The sequence below is a fragment of the Schistocerca americana genome, chromosome 2 (genome assembly GCF_021461395.2).
Source record: "Schistocerca americana isolate TAMUIC-IGC-003095 chromosome 2, iqSchAmer2.1, whole genome shotgun sequence".
NCBI classification, from domain to species: domain Eukaryota; kingdom Metazoa; phylum Arthropoda; class Insecta; order Orthoptera; family Acrididae; genus Schistocerca; species Schistocerca americana.
This window is the reverse complement of record NC_060120.1, coordinates 832,150,370-832,171,156: the sequence shown is the minus strand read 5'-3', so window position 1 is coordinate 832,171,156 and position 20,787 is coordinate 832,150,370. Positions and strand designations below refer to the sequence as shown.

At 39.8% G+C, this 20,787-nt stretch overlaps 1 protein-coding gene across 2 annotated transcripts in view; it reads left to right on the top strand.

The window, feature by feature from the left end:
* LOC124595319 (ragulator complex protein LAMTOR4) overlaps positions 1-20,228 on the top strand; it is a 34,381-nt gene extending 14,153 nt beyond the window's left edge. For both annotated transcript variants that reach the window (XM_047134020.1, XM_047134019.1), the window contains exon 4: positions 19,400-20,228. In XM_047134020.1, the coding sequence (XP_046989976.1) occupies positions 19,400-19,503 (104 nt within the window). In that variant the 3' untranslated portion in view covers positions 19,504-20,228. The remainder of the gene's footprint in view (positions 1-19,399) is intronic.
* Positions 20,229-20,787: the final 559 nt, after the last annotated feature.

The following is a 20,787-nucleotide window of genomic DNA, read 5'->3' as shown; positions in this document are numbered from 1 at the left end:
GCAAGTAGCCGGCCGAAGTGGCCGTGCGGTTAAAGGCGCTGCAGTCTGGAACCGCAAGACCGCTACGGTCGCAGGTTCGAATCCTGCCTCGGGCATGGATGTTTGTGATGTCCTTAGGTTAGTTAGATTTAACTAGTTCTAAGTTCTAGGGGACTAATGACCTCAGCAGTTGAGTCCCATAGTGCTCAGAGCCATTTGAACCATTTGAGTAGCAGCAAGTGGGGTTCAGGTGGTTGGTCATAGGTGTAATCAAGAAGCTTAGGTGTCTGATAACATAATGCCATAAAAATATTAGTCAATTTGTGATTGCATCATAAGGTTATTCACAATTAAGTACTTCGGCTTACGTACCCATTTCTTGACATTTGTGGCAAGTTTTAATTTTCTGCTTTAGCATGAAGAAATCTGTGGCTGTGGCTCTTAAAATGCTGGGTAAGACCAATGGTGAGGGAACTATTAGTGGAAGAGTATGCAGTGAATGTGTTCAGTGCCATAAGAACGGTATTTTGACATCAAAGACCGGCATGGTGGTGGAAGACAGAATGTTTCCTTAGCTACTGAAACAGATGAAGACAGTCACAGGACATCATTATTGAAAGCAATTGATGCGTTTGAGCCTAGCACTGAAACACAAAAGGCCATAATACAGCAATAAACATGTAAAGGTAATTTTCCAGCAAGTCAATGCTCAACCCCATGTCGCAGAACCTGTCAAAATATACATGGAACATTGAAATGAGAAGTCCTATCCCTCCTGCCTTATTCTCCATACTTTGATCTGTCTGACTGCCACCTTTTTCGATCAGTGGCATACAGTTTGGCTGACTAGCACTTCTGATCATATGAACAAGTGCAAAATTGAATCGATCCATGGATCCCCACAAAAGATGCCCAGTTCTTCTGCCACAGGGTTTGTATGCTATCCGAAAGATGGGAGAATATAGTGGCCAATGATGGGCAATACTATTAATCATAATTTTTTTGTGAGTTTTTCACAAAAAAGTCTCTAACTTCGAGAAAAAAATGCGGAAGCAAAGTTGTAGACCTAGTAATTAAAAGTAGAAATGATTAGCGGAAGCTACTGTAATAGCTTATTTATGGAGCAATTCTAATAGATAGAGATGGTTTTCCACACTTCTTGCTTGGTGAAGTTATGCAGACCAAAATGAAAGAAAAATAAAAGAAAGAAAGGTATATGTATCACTATTTCTTTTCAAATACTAATCCATCTAAAGTTCTGATCCCAGATACAGCATCCTCTCAACCTCAACAGTCCAACTAATAAACTAACAAAAGCTACGGTGGATATTATACCATTTTGACACTGTCTCACTTCCTCTCATGGTGTAGCCAACGATGGATACTGTTGTGATGCGAGTCAGTAATTCTGAGGAGCCAAATGTTATGCACTTGCTGCTAATGATTAATGGGTGGAGGTGGCCAAAGGATCTCGTGCGTGCTGTAGGGATCTGGACAAGCAAGCAAAAGATTAGTTGACAAAAGTGCACTTTAAATAAATATTCAATCTCTCTCTATCTCTCTCTCTCTCTGTCTGTCTGTCTGTCTGTCTGTGTGTGTGTGTGTGTGTGTGTGTGTGTGTGTGTGTCAATGGGAGAAGTTGGAAATTTGTGCCAGATTGGGATTCAAACCCAGGCCTCCTGCTTACTTGATAGATGCTGTGTCCTTGTAGCTTAGTAGTCAGAGCATCTGCCTAATGAGCTGGAGACCCACGTTCGAATCCCAGTCCGGCACAAATTTTCAACATTCCCCATTGACTCCAGTCAATACCTGCTTGCAGCCAATGTCCATAATAGCTTTGTGTCTTAACTCAATGTTATGTTCGGTACCAACTAGCAACATGGAGGTAATCTTGTACCAGAAGTTTGGCGGTCATCTTAGTGGCAATGTTCAAAGTCTGCAGGAATCTTCGAGGCACCAACTCTGGCAGTATCAATAAGCTAAGATACTACAGAAACTCTTAACACTTTGCCATCGTATTGGCGAGCGTCTAATGAGAATTTTGATCCTTGCCCACGCCTGGATGTCAGGATGGTCGCATCCATCAGTGTACCCTAGTGGGTGACCTTCCAGCACAACTTGCAGTTCTGAGAAATTTGCAAGTAGCGACTAAAGGAAATTAAGCAAACTAGGAAATAATGCAAAGGGTCATGAGAAAAGCCAAAATAAAACCTAGGTAAGAGCCAAGGTATCATGAGGAGAGTGGGAAAAGATGGATAGAGTGGAGAAATAGATAAAGAGGAGGAAACTACAGCAGTATTGTTCATTCCAGCCGGGGGAGGGTGGTTGTGAGCTTTCTTCTTACATGAAATGGTCTAGCAATAACCACCAGTTCCACTGTGACACCTCTCTGGGTCTCTAGTGAAGGTAGCTGATGCCTTACCCGATAATAACGAAATGAATCTAATCAGTGGTAGAGAATAATCAGCTGGATTGTTAAAAAGAAAACCCCTCACTGGTTGCACAAAAGACTTACTTCCCGATAAAAAAAGGAGGCCTATGTAATATTGCAAGCATCATCTGTTTGGTTTCATCCCATTACACAACTCAAACCATTAATAGCTCGATTTTTGTTGACATTATCATTTGCCCACTGAAGGTCACAACAATTTCTTTAGTTAGTTATGAAATCCATTATCCATTACAAACCTACACACAGCATACCAACGGATTATTTTTAACTCCTTGTATGCAACAAATCTGTGCTGCTGACCTTACATTCAGCAAACATCAAATTGTTTCCACACATAAATAGGAGCACTCAATCCAGACTGGACCAGGACTTGAGGGGGGGGGGGGGGGGAGGAGGAGGAGGAGGAGGAGGATGATGATGTCATTATTTCTCATGCTATAAGTGAGACACAAGATGCGAGCTTTACATATACAAGTCATTGGGAAAAGTATGGCATGAAGCATATAGCTGGACCAGGACGTTCGATTTCGCAGCATGCCCACCCATGGGCAAAGGTGAGCAAAGACCTGATGAACAGGAAGCCAGGCCATAGCCTATTTAACTTTACTGCCTCGTCTGAATGAACATGGGAACGAGTGCCCAAGTGGTTAGAGTGTGTGTGCAAAACGAGGTGTGTACACAGTGAAATAGGTCACCTGACAGGTAGCTTATGCTAAATGTCTGCCCGCAGCTGATGTTTGCTCAGTGCCCCCTTGGGGCAGTGTTGGAACACTTTGTCCTAGATGGTGCAGATACTCATTTAATGGCTGAATGCTCTCATTATACACGCTGTTATGACTGGTTTTGTGACAGAGAAAAAATCTTTGCAGCTAGTCCATATGAAATGAACCCATGTCTGTATCATTGCAATGAAATCCTTTTGATCTGAGGTCGTGTCAGAAATGTTGCCATCTGTTCTCTTACAAACAGTTGGGTCACCAATCGCACATCCTGTTCTGGAGAAGTATTCATCTCCTCAGGTGTCCTGTGGTGGAGGGAGCTCCTCTCGGAAACCATCCTACTTGAACCGTGTGACTCGCTGTGAGGCACTGGCCAACAGTTGAGGGAATTGCAGGCCCTGGATCTTAGAACCTCCTGTTCTTCTGTTCCTGATCTTAACTTGGACAAATCTTAGCATATTTTTAACACCTTCACAATTTCAGAAGACAAGTCTATGAAGAAATCAAAGAAAATTAATTTTGCCATTCCTAGATATTCCTTCTTCACCTGCCCCAAAATTTATGTTCCTGAACACTGTATAAACACAAGTGCTGGTGATTGAAGACTCTGGAATGTGGTTCTCTACAAGGGCTGCTTCGAGTCCCAACTTTTCCTCTTTCCATGACGATTGTTCAGTGGAATTAGTGTACTGCTGCCACTTCCCTGAACCACTGCTACTTTTATTCTATCTTGCAATGTCACGTTGCAAGAAACCATGTTTCTGATAGTTACTTTCCTAAGTTCTGCTTCTACAACAGTTACTGTAATATTTGTGCCAAACCCACAGAGTGGTTTGCACATATGTACACACAAATGTTATAGTGAATGGGTGCCTTTACAAACAAGGTTGGAAGTGGTGGCTGTACAGATTCGAACAACTGTTAGTAGCACTATTTGCAATATTGACATGCTGTAGGGGGTGAAAAATAAGCTACTCTGAGTAGCTCAACTTGATACATAATCGCCCCACCTCCAGTCTTCCTCCTCCTTGGGGATTTTAATGTACATAACCCACTGTGGTGGACGTCCAGACACTCCAGTAGGTGTCTCCTCATCAACTAGTTGCTTGATTATTGTTGTCAGTGACAGATTCCCTACCCACTTCAGCACAGCACATAACTCATTCTCGGCTGTTGATGTTCCGTGGCTCATGCAACTTAATCACGTTATTACAAAAGACTGTACGTAATGCTGTGAGCCAGTGACCATTTCCCAGTGGTCTTGGTATCCCCATTTCCCCCCCTACCAAACCAACCTGCCTCTAACGCATTCCAGAGGGCAAACTGACAGATTTGTGGTTTGAAGGCCACCTTTTCCTGTCCCCTAGTCTGGACCTTTGATAGTGTTTGTAGAGCTGTAACATCAGCTAAGGTGCTGACATGATCCATAATCAAATGATGCAACACCTAAATGTGGACTGCAAAATTGCCTTCTCAGAGTCTTTAGTTGTATCTGGCTTAGAGGTGAACTCCTCTTAATAGTATCCTCTAAATTGTATCATTTAGATCCTTAAGCTATGATAGGATCCTACTTCCATTGATAGCTACTGGTCAACCAGTTTCACTTGTGGGCTATATGAATTACTTGAGAGAATGATAAAACATTAGCTGTCATGGGTCCTTGTGCTGCCAACCCTGTTATCTAACTAGCAGTGTGATTTCCAGGAAGGCTGGTCCACAACCAGTCAGATTAGAAATGTCATTAAGATTAGCCTTTACTAAACCATCGCACTATTATTAAAGTTTTCTACATCAGACATACAAACCTTCATATGTAATTGAGTCAATAAAAATATAGCTTGAGTAGCATAGTGTCACACATCTTGTAAAAGCTGCAAAGAAGCCCAGTTGGTGTTAATACATCATGTGGGTGATGGATGTCTGGACAGCTATTTCAGTTCAATGCCATTGTAATGTTATTCCTAGGTGGGTAATAAACTTCAGTAAATTATCTTTCTGTAGAGTTCAGAAAGTCCAAAAGTTGAATGTTTGGAAAAGTCTCTCTCACACTGTAGCAGAGTTGAACAGGGAATGTTTTACTGGGGAAATTTTATCATGTAGGCTTGAAAATTTGTAATTCTGACATTTGAGAGAAATCTCCTTACAGAAGTAACTTCAGTGCTTGACTTGCCAATGAAAGACAGCTATTTAGGTAAGAAAATGCACTTATTTTATATGTAATCCCTAAGTACACTTTGTCAAGATGTACAAAATAACCATTTACTGTTGCCATAAACTTTTTATTGGACTCATAAGATTTACAAACCACTGATTTCCTTAGGAATAGTGTCGATGTCAAATGATTCGTACTTCAGATTCCTCAGTTTTCCAGTTTTGAAAGCACAATTGTGGACAGGTGCTTTGCCCTGATAAAATATTTTCTCCTTCATTTTGTAGACACTCCCTTCTTGTGTGTATTTGCAGCCTCTTGGGCCGAAGCACTTGTGTAGCATTTAGGATTTTTGTTGTATACTTTGCAAAGTAATCCCTGGGGATATTCCCATTGCGCCCCAGAAAGAAACAGTCCTTTACCCCTCTGGCAGATGAAAATATACTTCATACTTTCTGGCACTGTGCCACTGGCATCCACCTGCTACTTTGTTGTTTCATTTTTGGTCTGAGATTGGGAACTCATGCCTCATTCACACTAACAGGCATGTGCATAAGATGTTGAATTAAAGAATACTCAAAATATTACTGGTAAATTTGCATCTTCATAATGTAAAATGTACAGTATACTTTCTCATGATACAAACGTAGTGTCATTTCATACATCTTGAATTTCCGGTAGCCATTTTTACTCGAGGCTCAACCACTGGTGAACCAAAACATATAACTACTACCCACCATGAGATTCAACACCTAGTGGCATTGGAGACACACAATTTAATAACAAAAGTATGTAAGGGCATTAGACAAATGGAGTATCATTCTAATGGTAATAGAGGCCACAAATAAGAATGTTAACTGATTAACTGACGTTTAACTTCAGCAAAAGGCAGATTATGGCTTCACACATGGTAACAAGCATCTTGTAAATGGTAAAACTAATCTGCTGCTTGTGAGCTACTGTTGCAAAAATCTATGAAAAGTGGTTTAGGGGCAGTGGAACCACTGGCAGCAAGGAGTTCTATGCCCACACCTCACACAGAACATGGACATGGGAGGCTTGCCTGCTCTTTAAAGCAGGATAGGTGGTGATCTGTGGTAGAGCTGATGACAGGGTATAAAGCTACTGCAGATAAGTATTTTGGAGTACATAGTTCTTTGAACATTGTGCTCCACAGCAGGTGTAGGAGTCTACATGATCCCATGTTGCTTCAGGGATCATGTCTGGATATGCCATCTCCCAGGCAAAGGGCTACACAGAGCAAGCACCATGCCATGGATGCAGACTGGTGGGGACAGTGTTACACTATTGGGGACATTCATTGGGGCTTTCATGGGACTTGTGCCAGTAATCAAAGTCTCCATAACAGCTGCAGGGTGAAGCAGCCATCAAGTTGTGGCTCATGTTGGCACTAATGGCGGCTATTACTTGGGTTCTGAGGCCACCCAAGTTCATAGGGGCAGCTGCTAGAAGTGGTGAAGACTACTGACCTTGCGTGCATGATGCAAGCAGAGCTCACAATTTGCAGCACCATTTGCAGAATTAAATCAATTCTTTTTGTTTGCAGCTGACAAGGGAATGGTCCAATAAGACATGTCAAAACCTATCCTGAATTTTTTACCCAGTAAGAAGATAATGAAAGAAATGCACTACCAGAATTTTAGTTGCTAAGAGGCACTGCAAGTATTTTGTAAAAAATGTTGAAGTTACACATTTTTCCCATGCGAAGAATAGCATATAACAGCGGTTTGTACAGCCCTGTCTGCCTAGCGTGCGTTTCGGCGAATCACTCACACAGCGCTGCATAACAGAATTATCCGGAGTTCACAGACACCAACTTTAAGCACCTAAAGCCTGGTTTGCAGTGGAGCGAATGGAAGCAAACACCTGCGAATGAGCATTTGCAGAAAATTCACTACAGTGCATTTGAATATGGGTAGAATCGTTTACGATAGTGGGAACGGAAGAGAACACAAAGTAGCGAACATTGCCTATGAATGCCGTGTTATAGGTTTTTAGCTTCTGGAGCTAAAATTCAGCATACAGGATAAAACTCCATTATATTAGAGCCACAATATGAAACTTTGCTATTCAGTGAGGATTATTTTGCATGGTGAGCACACTGTCTTGATGGAGTATGCAAAAATGGCGCAGGGAAGGCAGAATTTAAGTGTCTCAATTTGTATGGAAGTATGATGTGTGGAGATTGCGCACTTTACATGGAATTGCATCTCCATCTCTCCTTTGCACCGGTCCATAATTTTCATAGTATGTTGGCTACCGTTTTTCCCAGGCTTCTCATTACAGTTGAGGGGCAATTTATAAACAGAACACTAATTACTGACTTTGATCATTATTTCAAGAGGTGATACAGCTAGCATTTCCACTACACATGTAAGGTCTAATGGTCATATTCTTTTTTTTTTCTTTTTTCTTTTTTTTTACCCCTGAAACAAAAATGGTGTAGTGGTAAAGTGCCCACTTTGTGGTGCTGAGAGCACTGGATCAAATCCCGTTCAGGCCACAACATTTTCACTATGATTTTTAACTGAGCATTCGCTTCTCACAGATGTTGGAGTGGCCACAAAAGACGTGCGAGGATTCCACGTTAAACTGCAGGTCTCCATTTTCCGATTAGGTAACTGGGGAAGGTTAAGGACACGTAAGTAGCTGCAGTGGCGACCAGTTGAAAGACCTGCAAGAGGCCTACTGGTTGCACTAGACAGAATTCTCTTTCGCTCGTGCTTGTCAGCTTGTTTGCTCCGGTGAAAACCCGGTTTAAACTATACAAATATTTTTTTGAATAACTTCATATCGACAGTTCAGTTCTTGCACATGTAATTCTGGTAAAAGTGGCTACCAGAGAAAAGAAAATTGTGGCAGTGTTTGATGTCAAAGACGAATTCCATCAGTGAGGACTTGTAATTTGTTGAAATGAAATGTGCCTTGCAGTACTACATTTCATAACAATTTCTGTAGGCCATTTCTTATAATAATTTTTGAATCTTGTACATTTTACTATCAGCGAAACAATTCTTTTTTCACTTCCTGTAATCTTCATGAAAATCCGAAGTGTCTATTGAATGACAAAAACAGACATTTTTCTTGCACCAAGCACCCCGGACAAAGGAGAAATTGATGAAGTCAGGCACTTCTCAGTAACCAAGAGTTTTATTTAGACAGAACTGGGATGGAATCAGAAATGATCCCGGCCATTATTTTGCATGTTGTGCTGCATACGAGGCATACTTGATCAAAGTCGTGAAGTGTGGCGAAGAAAACTGGTAATGCACAAATGACTGTAGCTTCAGAATACCACTGATAAACCCGAAATGAGGGAGAGATATTGGAAATTATATTGTCTGATAATTTACTGAAAAATGCTTTCCACTGTCAAAGAAATTCTTTATCAAGAGGTTGAATCGCAGTAGTAGTTCCAGACGGAATCCACATTACATCTACAGATTTTTTTCCGTCGTCCACAAAAACAGAGGCATCGTTGTTATGTCCAGACCCTGAATCAAACCAATGCAGTGAATTAGTTTCTGCAGCTGGTAGGAATACATTTCAAACGAAATGTTGAAAATTATTCTTTCCCATTTTTTCCAGATTTTCATAGGTCAATTACAAGATTTTTGCAACTAAACAGTCCATTTTTTTATTTTTGGTCCTAATTTTCCTTGTGATTCTTGAAGACAGATATACTGCTGTGGAAACAGTAAACCACTCATACTTATCACTGGAGTTATTGTATATGAATGCGACATTGCATTCGTTGGTTGGGCAACCGACTCTCTTTTCACCCCAAAATGGTGAAGTGCAGTGTGCATGCAGATCTTTCACGAAACCTGACTGATTAGCGTTATAGACAGCAGTTGCAGTGGGAACAGCAAGTTTTGTCTTTACATCAGCTATGAATTTCTCTATAGCACTATCAGCTGCTCTACATGTTTACGCAATGTAATTTTGCAACTTCCTATTCTGTATGATTTCTTGAACTTACTTAGCCAGATCAACGAAATTAGCATTGTACATCTCAGATGCAGTTCAGAGGGCCCAGTATCACAGATCTCCGTTGGTAACGGTGCGTAGCCTCACATGAGCAGTTCTAAATCTTTCGAACAGTTTATCATTCATATGGTTTTGGGTTTCTGTATGGGGCATATTTCTGACTTCATGTAATTCAATCTTCCATTTGTACAGTTCATGCTCCAATTTTACAAAACGAAAACACCTTCGCACACTACATAACTTCAAGCTTTTTTCATTCCTTCGTTTAACCAGTATTTCACTGCTTTTTCTTTGTTGCTGAAAGCTGTTGCAGTACATCTTTCTTTTAGTTTTGGAAGGTATTCTTCTTTAGGACTGTTACTGGCACAACTGATGTCATCTGAACCACGGTTCGAGGATTCGTCACAGTTATTTCCTATTTCTTCTAACATATCCACAATTTCAAACGAAATGTCGATATCATTCAAATGAATGTCAAGGAAATCAACTAACAAATGACATATGTATGTCCTCAGGAGAAATAGGTGATTTCGGCTGGAAACCACATTCTTCATATTTCATCATTGTTAAATTGAGAATGTTAACTGGATTCCATGTTACTGTGAAACTGGAAGGAAAAAAGGTATTATTAGTAGGCATGCCTTAAGAAAGCACAAGAAATATTAATTCAGCTTTGTCTGTATTGTCAATACTTATCAATACTGCAAAAAGCAACTGATAATTTGTAATAGGTGTTACTTGAGTGGCTAATTTGAGAGAATAGTAACTGTGTACTGTAGTGTCAGAGAAACTATTGATGAATGGTAACCTGAAATTTTCTTTACAAATTATAATCAGGTTGTGTCCAATTTCCTGTTTACAAATGTACTGCTGACCTTGGCTGTGTGTGTGTGTGTGTGTGTGTGTGTGTGTGTGTGTGCACCTAGTTGCACATGCACAGTTGCTGCAGTGCCAGTAGGGGTGTATTTAGTCAATACAGATTAGATATCGCTATAGGGGAGAGGGAGTGTACATTGTAGTCAGAAAGAAAGAAATATTGTTCTATCAAGGTCAAAACTGAGTCTGATTATGAAACTATCTAGATGTGTGTAACAAATCTAGGTGAGCTGAAGTTAATTATTGAATGTTTTTACCATTCACCTGATGCCACCACAACAGTGTTTGTCACTCAGAATAAGTTTACGATCAGTAGAGTGCCAAAGACATGATGCAATATTAGTTGGAGGTGAAAAAAAATCATGCATGGAGGTGACTTTAACCTGCAGAGTATAGAATGGGACTTCTGTGGATTCAATGAAGGTGGCACAGACAGGCAGTCTTGTGAAGTACTTTTGAGCACAGTTTTCTGAAGACTGTTCAGTAGCTACTTAGATAGCCAACATGCAGTGGAAATATTGTAGACCTTGTTGCTATAAACAGGCCTGACCTTACCGATGTTGTCCATATACAGACATGATTTAGTGATCATGAAGTCGTCATGATGACAGTGGTTGCTGATGTAAATAAATACATCAGGAAGGCTAGAAAGTATTTTTTGTGGAAAGAGCAGATAAGTCATTGTTAACATCCCAGTTAGAAAATGAATGGATGTAATTTAGTTCCAATATGATGAACAGACCAATGTCATGGCTGTAGAGGAATTATGAGCAAAGTTAAAACATATTTTAATTTGCACACTGGAGAAGTACGTGCCAATGAGTGGATTAAGGATGGAGAATCCCACCGTGGCTTAATAACAAAATTCGGAAAGTGCTTAGGAAGCAGAGACCGTTGCACTCTGAAGTTCGAAAAAGAATGCGCAAATGAGAAGAGGTAAAAGTTAGTACAAATTCTTGCGTATGTAAAAAAAATAATTGATGTGTGAAACATAGACCGAAGACTACCATCATACTTTAGCAAAAAACCTTGCCGAGAAATCAGGTAGATTCTGGTCTGACATAAAATTGCTAAGTGGGTTGAAGGCATCTATCGAGTCACACGAGATAGGAATATATTCAATCTAACAGCAACAAAAAAATAGACCTGGCCTTTATTAGGATATCCACATAATCTGGGGTGTGTGTGTGTGTGTGTGTGTGTGTGTGTGTGTGTGTGTGTGTGTGTGTGTGTGTGCGCGTGTGTGCATTTAGAGGAACTATGACTCAATTTCAAAAGATTACTTGACCATGCACTGGATTGATAGGTACCCTGTAGAACAGTTTATATGAGAGGGACCCTCCATTGTATAAAGTCATTGTAAAGAAACTTCTAAGGAAACAGAGACTAGGCCAACAGCATAATAGGTCTAAAACAAAGTATAGGACTGTCGATAGAAACACATTTGGTTGTTAAGAGGGCAATACATGAAGCTACTACCATAACAGAATATTTTCAAATGATCTTTCACAAAACCCAAAGTAATTCTGGTGTTGTATAAAAGCTGTTAATGGCACCAAAGTTAGTGTCGAGCCCCTAGGAAATGAGACAGGGACTGAAATTTCAGTTTAACAAAACAAATGAAATGCTTAACTCTGTTTTTAAATGTTCATTCACAGGGGAAAACCCAGGAGAATTGTCCCAATTTGTCATACCACTGAAGAGGTGAGTAGGGTCATTCCACACCAAGTGGTCTAAAACTGAAAAAAGTTCCCACCATCATGGTCTCCAATTTTCGTCAAATTTTAACTGTAGCTTTAGTCAAGTGTTGAAGTAAGTTTCCCAAGATTTCAGGCCTCTAGCTGCAATAGCTGCTGATCTAGACCCCCTTGTCTGAAGTGTACTTAGTCCGTGTGCATGCAACATAAAAAAAATGTCATATTTGGAGTCTAATAAAATCGAAACTAATTCATAAGAATGGTTAGTAAGATGCGACCCTGTACAGTTTTTTTTGCTGATTCCAACGAAATTATGTATAACATTACTCATGCAAACCCCGGTCAAATAACTCGACTCAAAGTATACTTCAAAATTTGTCGTGACACAACGCGACAAATTTTGACCAATATTAAGACTGCAATGATTTCCTTGCAGTTGAAGATATGGACTTGAACTTTTGGCCAAGCTTCATGCTTGTGCTAGACATAATGCAGCCGGATTTGCAATGATCCAGGCCATATGGTCGCCCTGCAGTATCTCTTCAAATTAGGCAGTGTCAGCACAAACGGTAAAATTTACCAAAGTTTCAAGCCAATTACTAAAAAATAGTTGGCCTGAATCTGCTTGTGAATAGTATCACCTAAAAGAGAAACTCTTGCTCTACAAGACTGACATTTGTTTTTTTTGCAACGCGACCATTAAGTACTCATTAACTCACATCAAAGTTGTTATATTTTGTATGCGCGATGCACTAATTTTTCTTCATTTCTAGGAATTTGAATCTTAATAGTCGCTTAGAATTACTGATATAATTGGATATTTCATTCGTGTTTTATTCAGTGATTGGCCAGTGAGAGATGTCAGAAGTTAATGAAGAAGAAGAATCGTTGGCCCCCTGTTCAATTGGAAAAGATGCTGCTGCATCGAAGTGCCATGTTATCTTCTATGCTAAGAAGACTGGATTCAAAGCGTTTAGTGATTTCACAGAATGTGACCAGAAATTGCTTGTTTCGCGTTCAGAAGCCAAACTTGACGAAAATTCCATCATTTGCTTCCACCATGAAGCCCTCTTCCTACATGAATATCAAGCGATGCAAAAGAAATGTTGCAATCCATTCAAGAAGAGGAATCACAATGTAAAAGCTGGACTTAGACTGCTTGATAATGAAACAGCTGCCAAACTTTGCCTGTTAAAGAAAAAAGAAGTGATTGATATAAAACCTGGTCAGAAGCTTTGCCCTCGCTGCATGTCGGCACTGAACCAAAAGCTAGAAGATTCATCATCACTATCAACCCAATCTGAACAAGATTTCACAACGGATGAAACTGAACCAGCCATCAACAAAAGTTTATCATTTATTGGTGCTTCACCATTGAAAAGAAGACAACTAAGTAAAAGAGATAAGCAAAGCTATGCAAAAAGAAAGATCTTGGATGCACAAAGTTTAATTGGGAATCAAATTGCTGCTGCTGTAGGAATCAATTACGATGAACAGCCAAGTTCAAGTAAAAGTCGCCCATGCAATAATTGTGCAGATCTTGATAATCTTATAGAAGAGTTGAAAGAAAAATGTAAAGTGTCAAATCGTAGGACAAAAGTTCAAATATTGACCTTGGTTCCAAGAAGCTGGACAATTAAAGATACGACAACAGCATTTAATGTATCAGAAAGAATGGTAAAGCAAGCGAGAAAACTGAAGAATGAGCAAGGTGTTCTAGCTTTTCCAGCAAATCGGCAAGGAAGGAAGCTTTCAGATGAAGTTGTTCAGAAAGTACATGACTTTTTTCAAGATGACGAATTCAGCAGACTTTGTCCAGGGAAGAAAGACTGTGTGCCTGTGAGAATTTCAGGAACAAAGGTGTACAAGCAAAAGCGGTTGTTGCTTTGCAATTTGAAGGAAATGTACGTGTCTTATCAGAAGCAAAATGGACCAGAAATTGGCTTCTCAAAGTTTTGCGAGCTTAGACCAAAATGGTGTGTTACAGTTGGCTCTGCTGGAATGCACTCAGTTTGTGTCTGTACAATACACCAAAATGTCAAGCTTATGCTCACTGGTGCATCAATCAATGAAGACTACAAGGAAATTCTTAGCAAAGCTGTTTGCAGCTTGGAAAACAAGGATTGTATGCTTCATCGTTGTGAAAACTGCCCTGGTCCAGAAGGTGTAGAAGCAGTTATTGCAACATATTTTGAAGATAATGACCCTGAAGAACTGATTGAGTACAAACAATGGATTCATACCGACAGGGATACTTTAGAAACAAAGCAGCTTTCAACAGAAGAGTATGTTGAAGATATTGCAGCAAAAATTTGGAACCTGTCTTGTCATCACTACATTGCCAAGCATCAAAGCCAGCACCTGAAAGCTCTCAAAACTGATTTGAAAGAAGGCGAATTCATAATACTAATGGATTTTGCTGAAAACTATTCATTTATTGTTCAAGATGCAGTGCAAGGCTTTCACTGGGAAAACAGTCAAGCAACAGTTCATCCATTTGTAGTCTACTACTGTGAAAACGAAGAGGTGCAATGTGTGAATCTTTGTGTTATTAGTGACTGCCTTCGACACGATACGATTACTGTCCATGTTTACATTGGAAAAGTAATCAATTACCTGAAGATGCAATTTTCCAAAATAAGCCACATCCACTACTTCAGTGATGGTTCAGCTGCACAATATAAGAATTTCAAGAATTTTCTCAACTTATGCTATCACAAAGAAGATTTTGAAATAACAGCAGAATGGAATTTCTTTGGAACAAGCCATGGAAAGTCGCCTTGTGATGGCATTGGAGGCACAACAAAACGGTTGGCAGCAAGAGCAAGTTTGCAACGTCCATATGAAAACCAGATTCTAACACCCAAAGATCTTTTCAACTTCTGCAATGATAATATCAATGGAATCAAATTCTTTTTCATCAGCAAAGAGGAAGTTGAAGAAGAAAAAGCTTCTCAAGAAGAAAGATTCCTGCAAGGGCACACTCTAGCTGGCACAAGAGAAAACCACCATTTTTTGCCCATTGATATGACGACAATTAAGGTCAGTAGAGTTTCTAATGATGCGACATCTTTTTTGGCCAAAATTAGTGCTGCTGAAGTAGTAGTTCAAGTCATGGATCTTCAGCCTGGGCAGTATGTTGCTTGCATTTATGAAAAGAAATGGTGGATTGGAAACATCGTTGAAATCTCAGTCGAACAGAAAGATGCTTTCATAAGCTTTATGCATCCTCATGGTCCTGCAAGTTCATTTTATTGGCCCTTAAGACGTGATACTTGCTGGATTCCAGAACAACTTATCATTGGTGTTATTCCAGCTCCATCAGTGACATCATCTGGTCGGCAATACAGTTTTCCTGAAAGCATTCTCTTGCAAATCAACGATGCTTCCAGAATGATGAAGTAACTGAGGAAGACAGGCTTGGGAACCTGCATAAAGAAACCCACAATCAGGCTTGGGATCCTGTGGTAAAGACACCCTGTAATCAGGCTTGGGAACCTGCAGTAAAGATACCCACCCGTGGCTGTTACTGCATGGCTATCGGGCGTGGCCCCTATGGCGATGGGGATGCTGGTTTTATTGTGATAACCAGTAATGGCTCAGCCATCATGGACCAACGCAGGGCACTGCGCACACAAAATATAAGATACTTTGACCTGAGTAAATAAGCACTTAATGGAAGCGTTGCAAAAGAAAAATATATCCATCTCGTAGAGCAAGAGTTTCTCTTTCAGATGATACTATTCACAATTAAATCCAGGCTGACTATTTTGTAGTAATGGGCTTTGAACTTTGGTAAATAAAGCCATTTGCGCTGACACTGCCAAATTTGAAGAGATTTTGCAAGGCGACTATAAAGCCTGGGTAGTTGGAAATCCAGCTGTATTATGTCCAGCACAAAGATAAGACTTGGTAAAAAGTTCAAGTCCATATCTTTATCTGCAAGGAAATTATTGCAGTCTGAATATTGGTCAAAATTTGTCGCATTAAGTCACGACAGAATTAGGGGTACACTTTGAGTCGAGTTGTTTGACCGGATTTTGCATCAGTAATCTTATAATTAATTTCGTTTGAATCAGCACAAAAAACTGTACAGGGTCTCATCTTACTAACCATTCTTATGAATTGGTTTCAATTTTATGAGACCCCAAAAATGGCATTTTGTCTGATGTCGCGCGCATGCGAACTTACTACCCTTCAGACAAGGGGGTGTAGATCAGCAAGTATTGCAGCTAGAGGCTTGAAATCTTGAGAAACTTAATTTAGCACTTGACTAGTGCTACAGATAAAATTTGAAGAAAATTGGAGACATGATGGTGGGAAGGTTTAGACCACTTGGCATGGAATGACCCAGTAGTGAAATCACTATTAGTGTCCGTGGTGACGAGAAACAGCTGAAATCATTAAAATTGAACAAAGCTTCAGTGTATGAAGAAATCTTTATCAGAATCTATACTTAATTTGTGGCTGAGTTTAACCGCTCTTCTATGATCTTTCATAGATCCCTCGAACAAAAAACCATGCCCAGTAATTGGAAGAAAGCACAAGTCCCATCTGTCTACAAGACAGGTAGTAGAAGTGAGCCACAAAACTGCCATGCAGTATCCTTGACATCAATGTGTTGTAGAATCTTAGAAAAAAGCTCATCTATAATGAGATATCTTGTACAGAATCACCTTGTTCGTGACAGTCAGCATGGACTCTGAAAACGTCGATTGTGTGGAACCCAACTCACAATTTTCTCACTTGACATACAGAAAGCTTTGGATGAAGGTAGTATGCAGTATTTGTTGGTTTTCAAAAAGCATTTGACTCAGTGCCACACCTATTCTTATTATCAGAAGTCTGATCATATGGGACATCAAGTGAAATTTGCTACTGGACTGAGGACTTTTTGGTAGGGAGGATGCTGCATGTTATCTTGGATCGAGAGTCATCGTCAGATGTAGAAGTAACTTCAGGTTTGCCCCAGGGAAGTGTATTGGGGCCCTTGCTATTCATGTTGTATATTAATGATCTTTTGGACAATATTAATAGTAAGCTCAGACTTTTTGGAGATGATGTAGTTGCCCAAAATGAGGTACTTTGTCTAAATATTCAGTCAGATCTGATAAGATTTCAGAGTGGTGCAAAGATTGGCAACTTTGTAGTGATATGAAACAGAATGATGATGTAGGCTCACTTGGGTAAAGCAGGTGGTAGACTTTGGTTTCTTGGTAGAGTGCTGGGATAATTGCAATCAATCTACAAAGGAGATTGCTTACAAATCGCTCTGGCAACACATTCTAGAATACTGCTAAACTGTGTGGCACCTGTACCAAATAGAACTAAGAGAGGATATTGAACATGCACAGAGAAGGGGAAGACAAATGTACAGAGAAGGGCAAAACAAATGGTCGGAGGTTTGTAGACCAGTTGGAGAGTGTTGCCGAGATGCTGAAGAAACTAAACTGGTATACTCATGAAGATACACGTAAATTAACCCGAGAAAGTCTACTAGCAAAGTTTCAAGAACTGGCTTTAAATGACAACTCTAGGGATGTACTACAACCCAATACGTATCGCTTACATAGGGATCATGAGGACAAGATTAGAATAATTACAGCGTGCACAGACACATTCAATCAATCATTCTTCCTGCACTTTGTACATGAATAGAATGAGAAGAAACTCTAATAACTGGTACAATTGGACTATTCCCTGCACTTCTTGGTGGTTTGCATTGTATAGATGTGGTTGTAAATGTAGATTTAGATGTGGTTTGTCCAGTCTGATGTTGCAACAGAAGACAGCAAAAGGAAAATGGAAGTTTTGAATTTCTTACTTCAGAAATCTTAATGCAGAAGGATCGTACAAACATATACTGTCCTGAATGAGATTTTCACTCTGCAGCAGGTGGAGTGTGCGCTGTTATGGAACTTTCCTGGCAGATTAAAACTGTGTGCCGGACCGAGACTTGAACTCCGGACCTATGCCTTTTGCGGGGAAGTGCTCGACCATCTGAGCTATCCACGCACGACTCGCGCCCTGTCCTCACAGCTTTACTTCTGCCAGTACCTCATCTCCTACTTTCCAAACTTCACAGAAGTTTCATAACAGCACAAACTCTGCTGCAGAGTGAAAATCTCATTCTGGAAACATCTCCCAGGCTGTGGCTAAGCCATGTCTCCACAATATCCTTTCTTCCAGGAGTGCTAGTTCTGCTAGGTTCTAGGTGCTAGTTCTGCCCTCAAAAAAGAACTGGTTGAAGTATAGGTTAGGTTGGAAGGTAACGGTTTGGTTGAGAGTTGGCAAAGCCCAGTGAATATGAAGCTAAAAAAAAACCTTGTTTTGGTGACACTGATCTGTAGCTTAGCCTGTTTGAAACAGTCAGTGACAGTGCTTTAGCCACCATATTGTGTACAGTGTTTGTCATATGTTTCCTACATCACTGATCAAAGCCAATGACTCGTATTTCCTCTATATCCTGTTTCCTGATATGTGAGTGGCTCGAAGACTTATTAAGTAATGTAACCCAGTACATTGTTCTTGACAGTGAGTGTCCATCAGAGACAATTGTATCATCAGGAGTGTCCCAGGGAAGTGTGAGTGATAAAACCACTCTTATTGTCTGTTTCGATAAATGATCTGGCAGACAGGGTGAGCAGCAATCTGCAGCTGTTTCTTGAAGATGGTGTCGTGCACGGGAACATTAAGTAACCACAGGAGGGTACAAAATGACTTGAACATAATTTCTACTAGTCTTCACCAGTACCGATGGCTTATTCCAGTAGTGTGTCAGTGTCAGACTGTAGTTGTGCTACAATTATTGTAAGGAGCATGATAGTGAATTCACATCATTGTTTTGGCGACCAAATTTGCCTGTTCTGAACCTGGTGGAATACATATGAAACATTACTGGGTACCAGCTCCTCATCCATGAATCACTAGTTTGTGATTTAGGGGAATTGCATGACTTGTATGTAACCATCTGGTGTCACCTGCCTCCAGAAACCTACCAAGGACTTGTTGAATTCGTGCAAGGCACAGTCGTTGCTGTATTACGTTCCAGAGGTAGACCAAGACTCTGTTAAACACATGTTCGTAATGTTCTCACTTGTCACTATATTACAGCTTGGCCTATACCTTCACTAACTGTTCACGCTGGAGGCCATTGTTCATGAGGAGTGGAAAAGAAAAAGATCCTACATGAACTCTTCAGTAAGCTTACCTCAGTTGTCAAGTTCTGTTGGCAGTTTATTTGTGATCAAATCATCTGTAAGAGGCCAATAATTGTTTTGCTTAACTTCTTTAGTGAAAATGTAGCTCATTTCTTGATTTTTGTAGGTAGGATTACAGAGCATCTTGTGTGTTTTTTGGTATGTTTGTTGTAACTGAAGAAATATCATCCTATTGCATAAGCCTGACATTAATTTTTATATGTATGATCATCTTATTGTTTAATGTATGAAGATCTTTTTGTATCATACACCTGTTTTTGAGGCGTTTGGCTCAAATTTGTAATTTTCTGTTCCAGTTATTTATGATGATCACTGCTATGTCATATGCCTGTCAAACAAGAAGATTCATGTTGTAAAGAGGAAGTTTGTTCCAAACCAAGTGGATCCAGTAACTGTTTGAGATTGTCAGCAGATCGTTAATTTATGTATATTTTATGCTGCTGTTGGTATTTTTGTATGGGCTGTTTTTCTTATGTTCTGCCATTTATTTAAATTTTGTTAATTTAATGCTTAGTGTTGTAAATACTTTTCAGTAATATTGAGATGACTGACCAGAATTAACATTATCCTAGTCATGCGTAATAACTGTGTGCCTGGAAGTACGTGACAGGGGTCGATGACTTTTGTCAAAATTTATACCCTATGATTGAAGAGACTGATTATGTAGATGACCTCATCTTTCAGTTACACTAGATGTTCAGTTTTAAATGTAGGTCATATTAATGTATTCAGTGATCTCTACCGAGCTTTCCATTACAGTCAAAATAGTGCCTGTTTATATGAAATGCCTTTTTTTACATATCAGAGTTTGGAATAACTGTTGAGATTGAACTGTTTGTCTGCTGTTGCTTGCATGCAGTTTTTAAACAAGTGTATTGTAATAGATGCAGAATAGCACAATTAATTTGTATTAACATATTTTTGTACGTTCTGGTGTCATTGCTACATTAGTGTCCTCACTGCACAGTTTGTTCCTCATTGTGTTCACTACCTTGTGTGTTTACTTTATTTAATGTTACTCTTCCTTGCTCACAGCAGATAATTTATTGAACCAGTCAATACATGTGAAAAAGAGAGACTTAATTTTGTAAATTGTTTTTAGAAAATAAACAAAATGCTTATAATTTTTGGTGTGTTTACTTTAGTATGAGGCGTGTTTTTGAGTAAGTACCATTTTGCCACACCGTGGCCGCAGCGCTGCGGTCAGCGTTCTGCGCATGCGCACTGAGTACCTACATCTGTTGCCTATGCACTGACGTCATTACAGTCTGATTCTTACTTGTTTACGTTGTGTACTGAGTGTTTAAGATGCCTCCTATAATCGTGAGTCCCACCGACTGTGAAGTATAGGCTGTTATAATATTTCTTTGTGCTAAAGGCCTAAAAGCAATCAATATTCATCATGAAATCTGTGCAGTGTATGGAGAAAACATCATGAGTGATGGAATGGTAAGAAAGTGGGTGAGAGCATTTAAAGATGGCCGCAAAAATGTGCATGATGAACAACGGAGTGGGCGTCCTTCAGTCGTTATTGAAAGTTTGTTGCAGGAAGTGGACAATAAGGTGAGAGAAAACAGATGTTTTACGATTTCCTTCTTGCGGTATGACTTTCCTAATGTTTTGCTTAGTGTTTTGTATGGCATTGTGACCGAGCACTTGAATTACCGAAAATTGTGCGCATGTT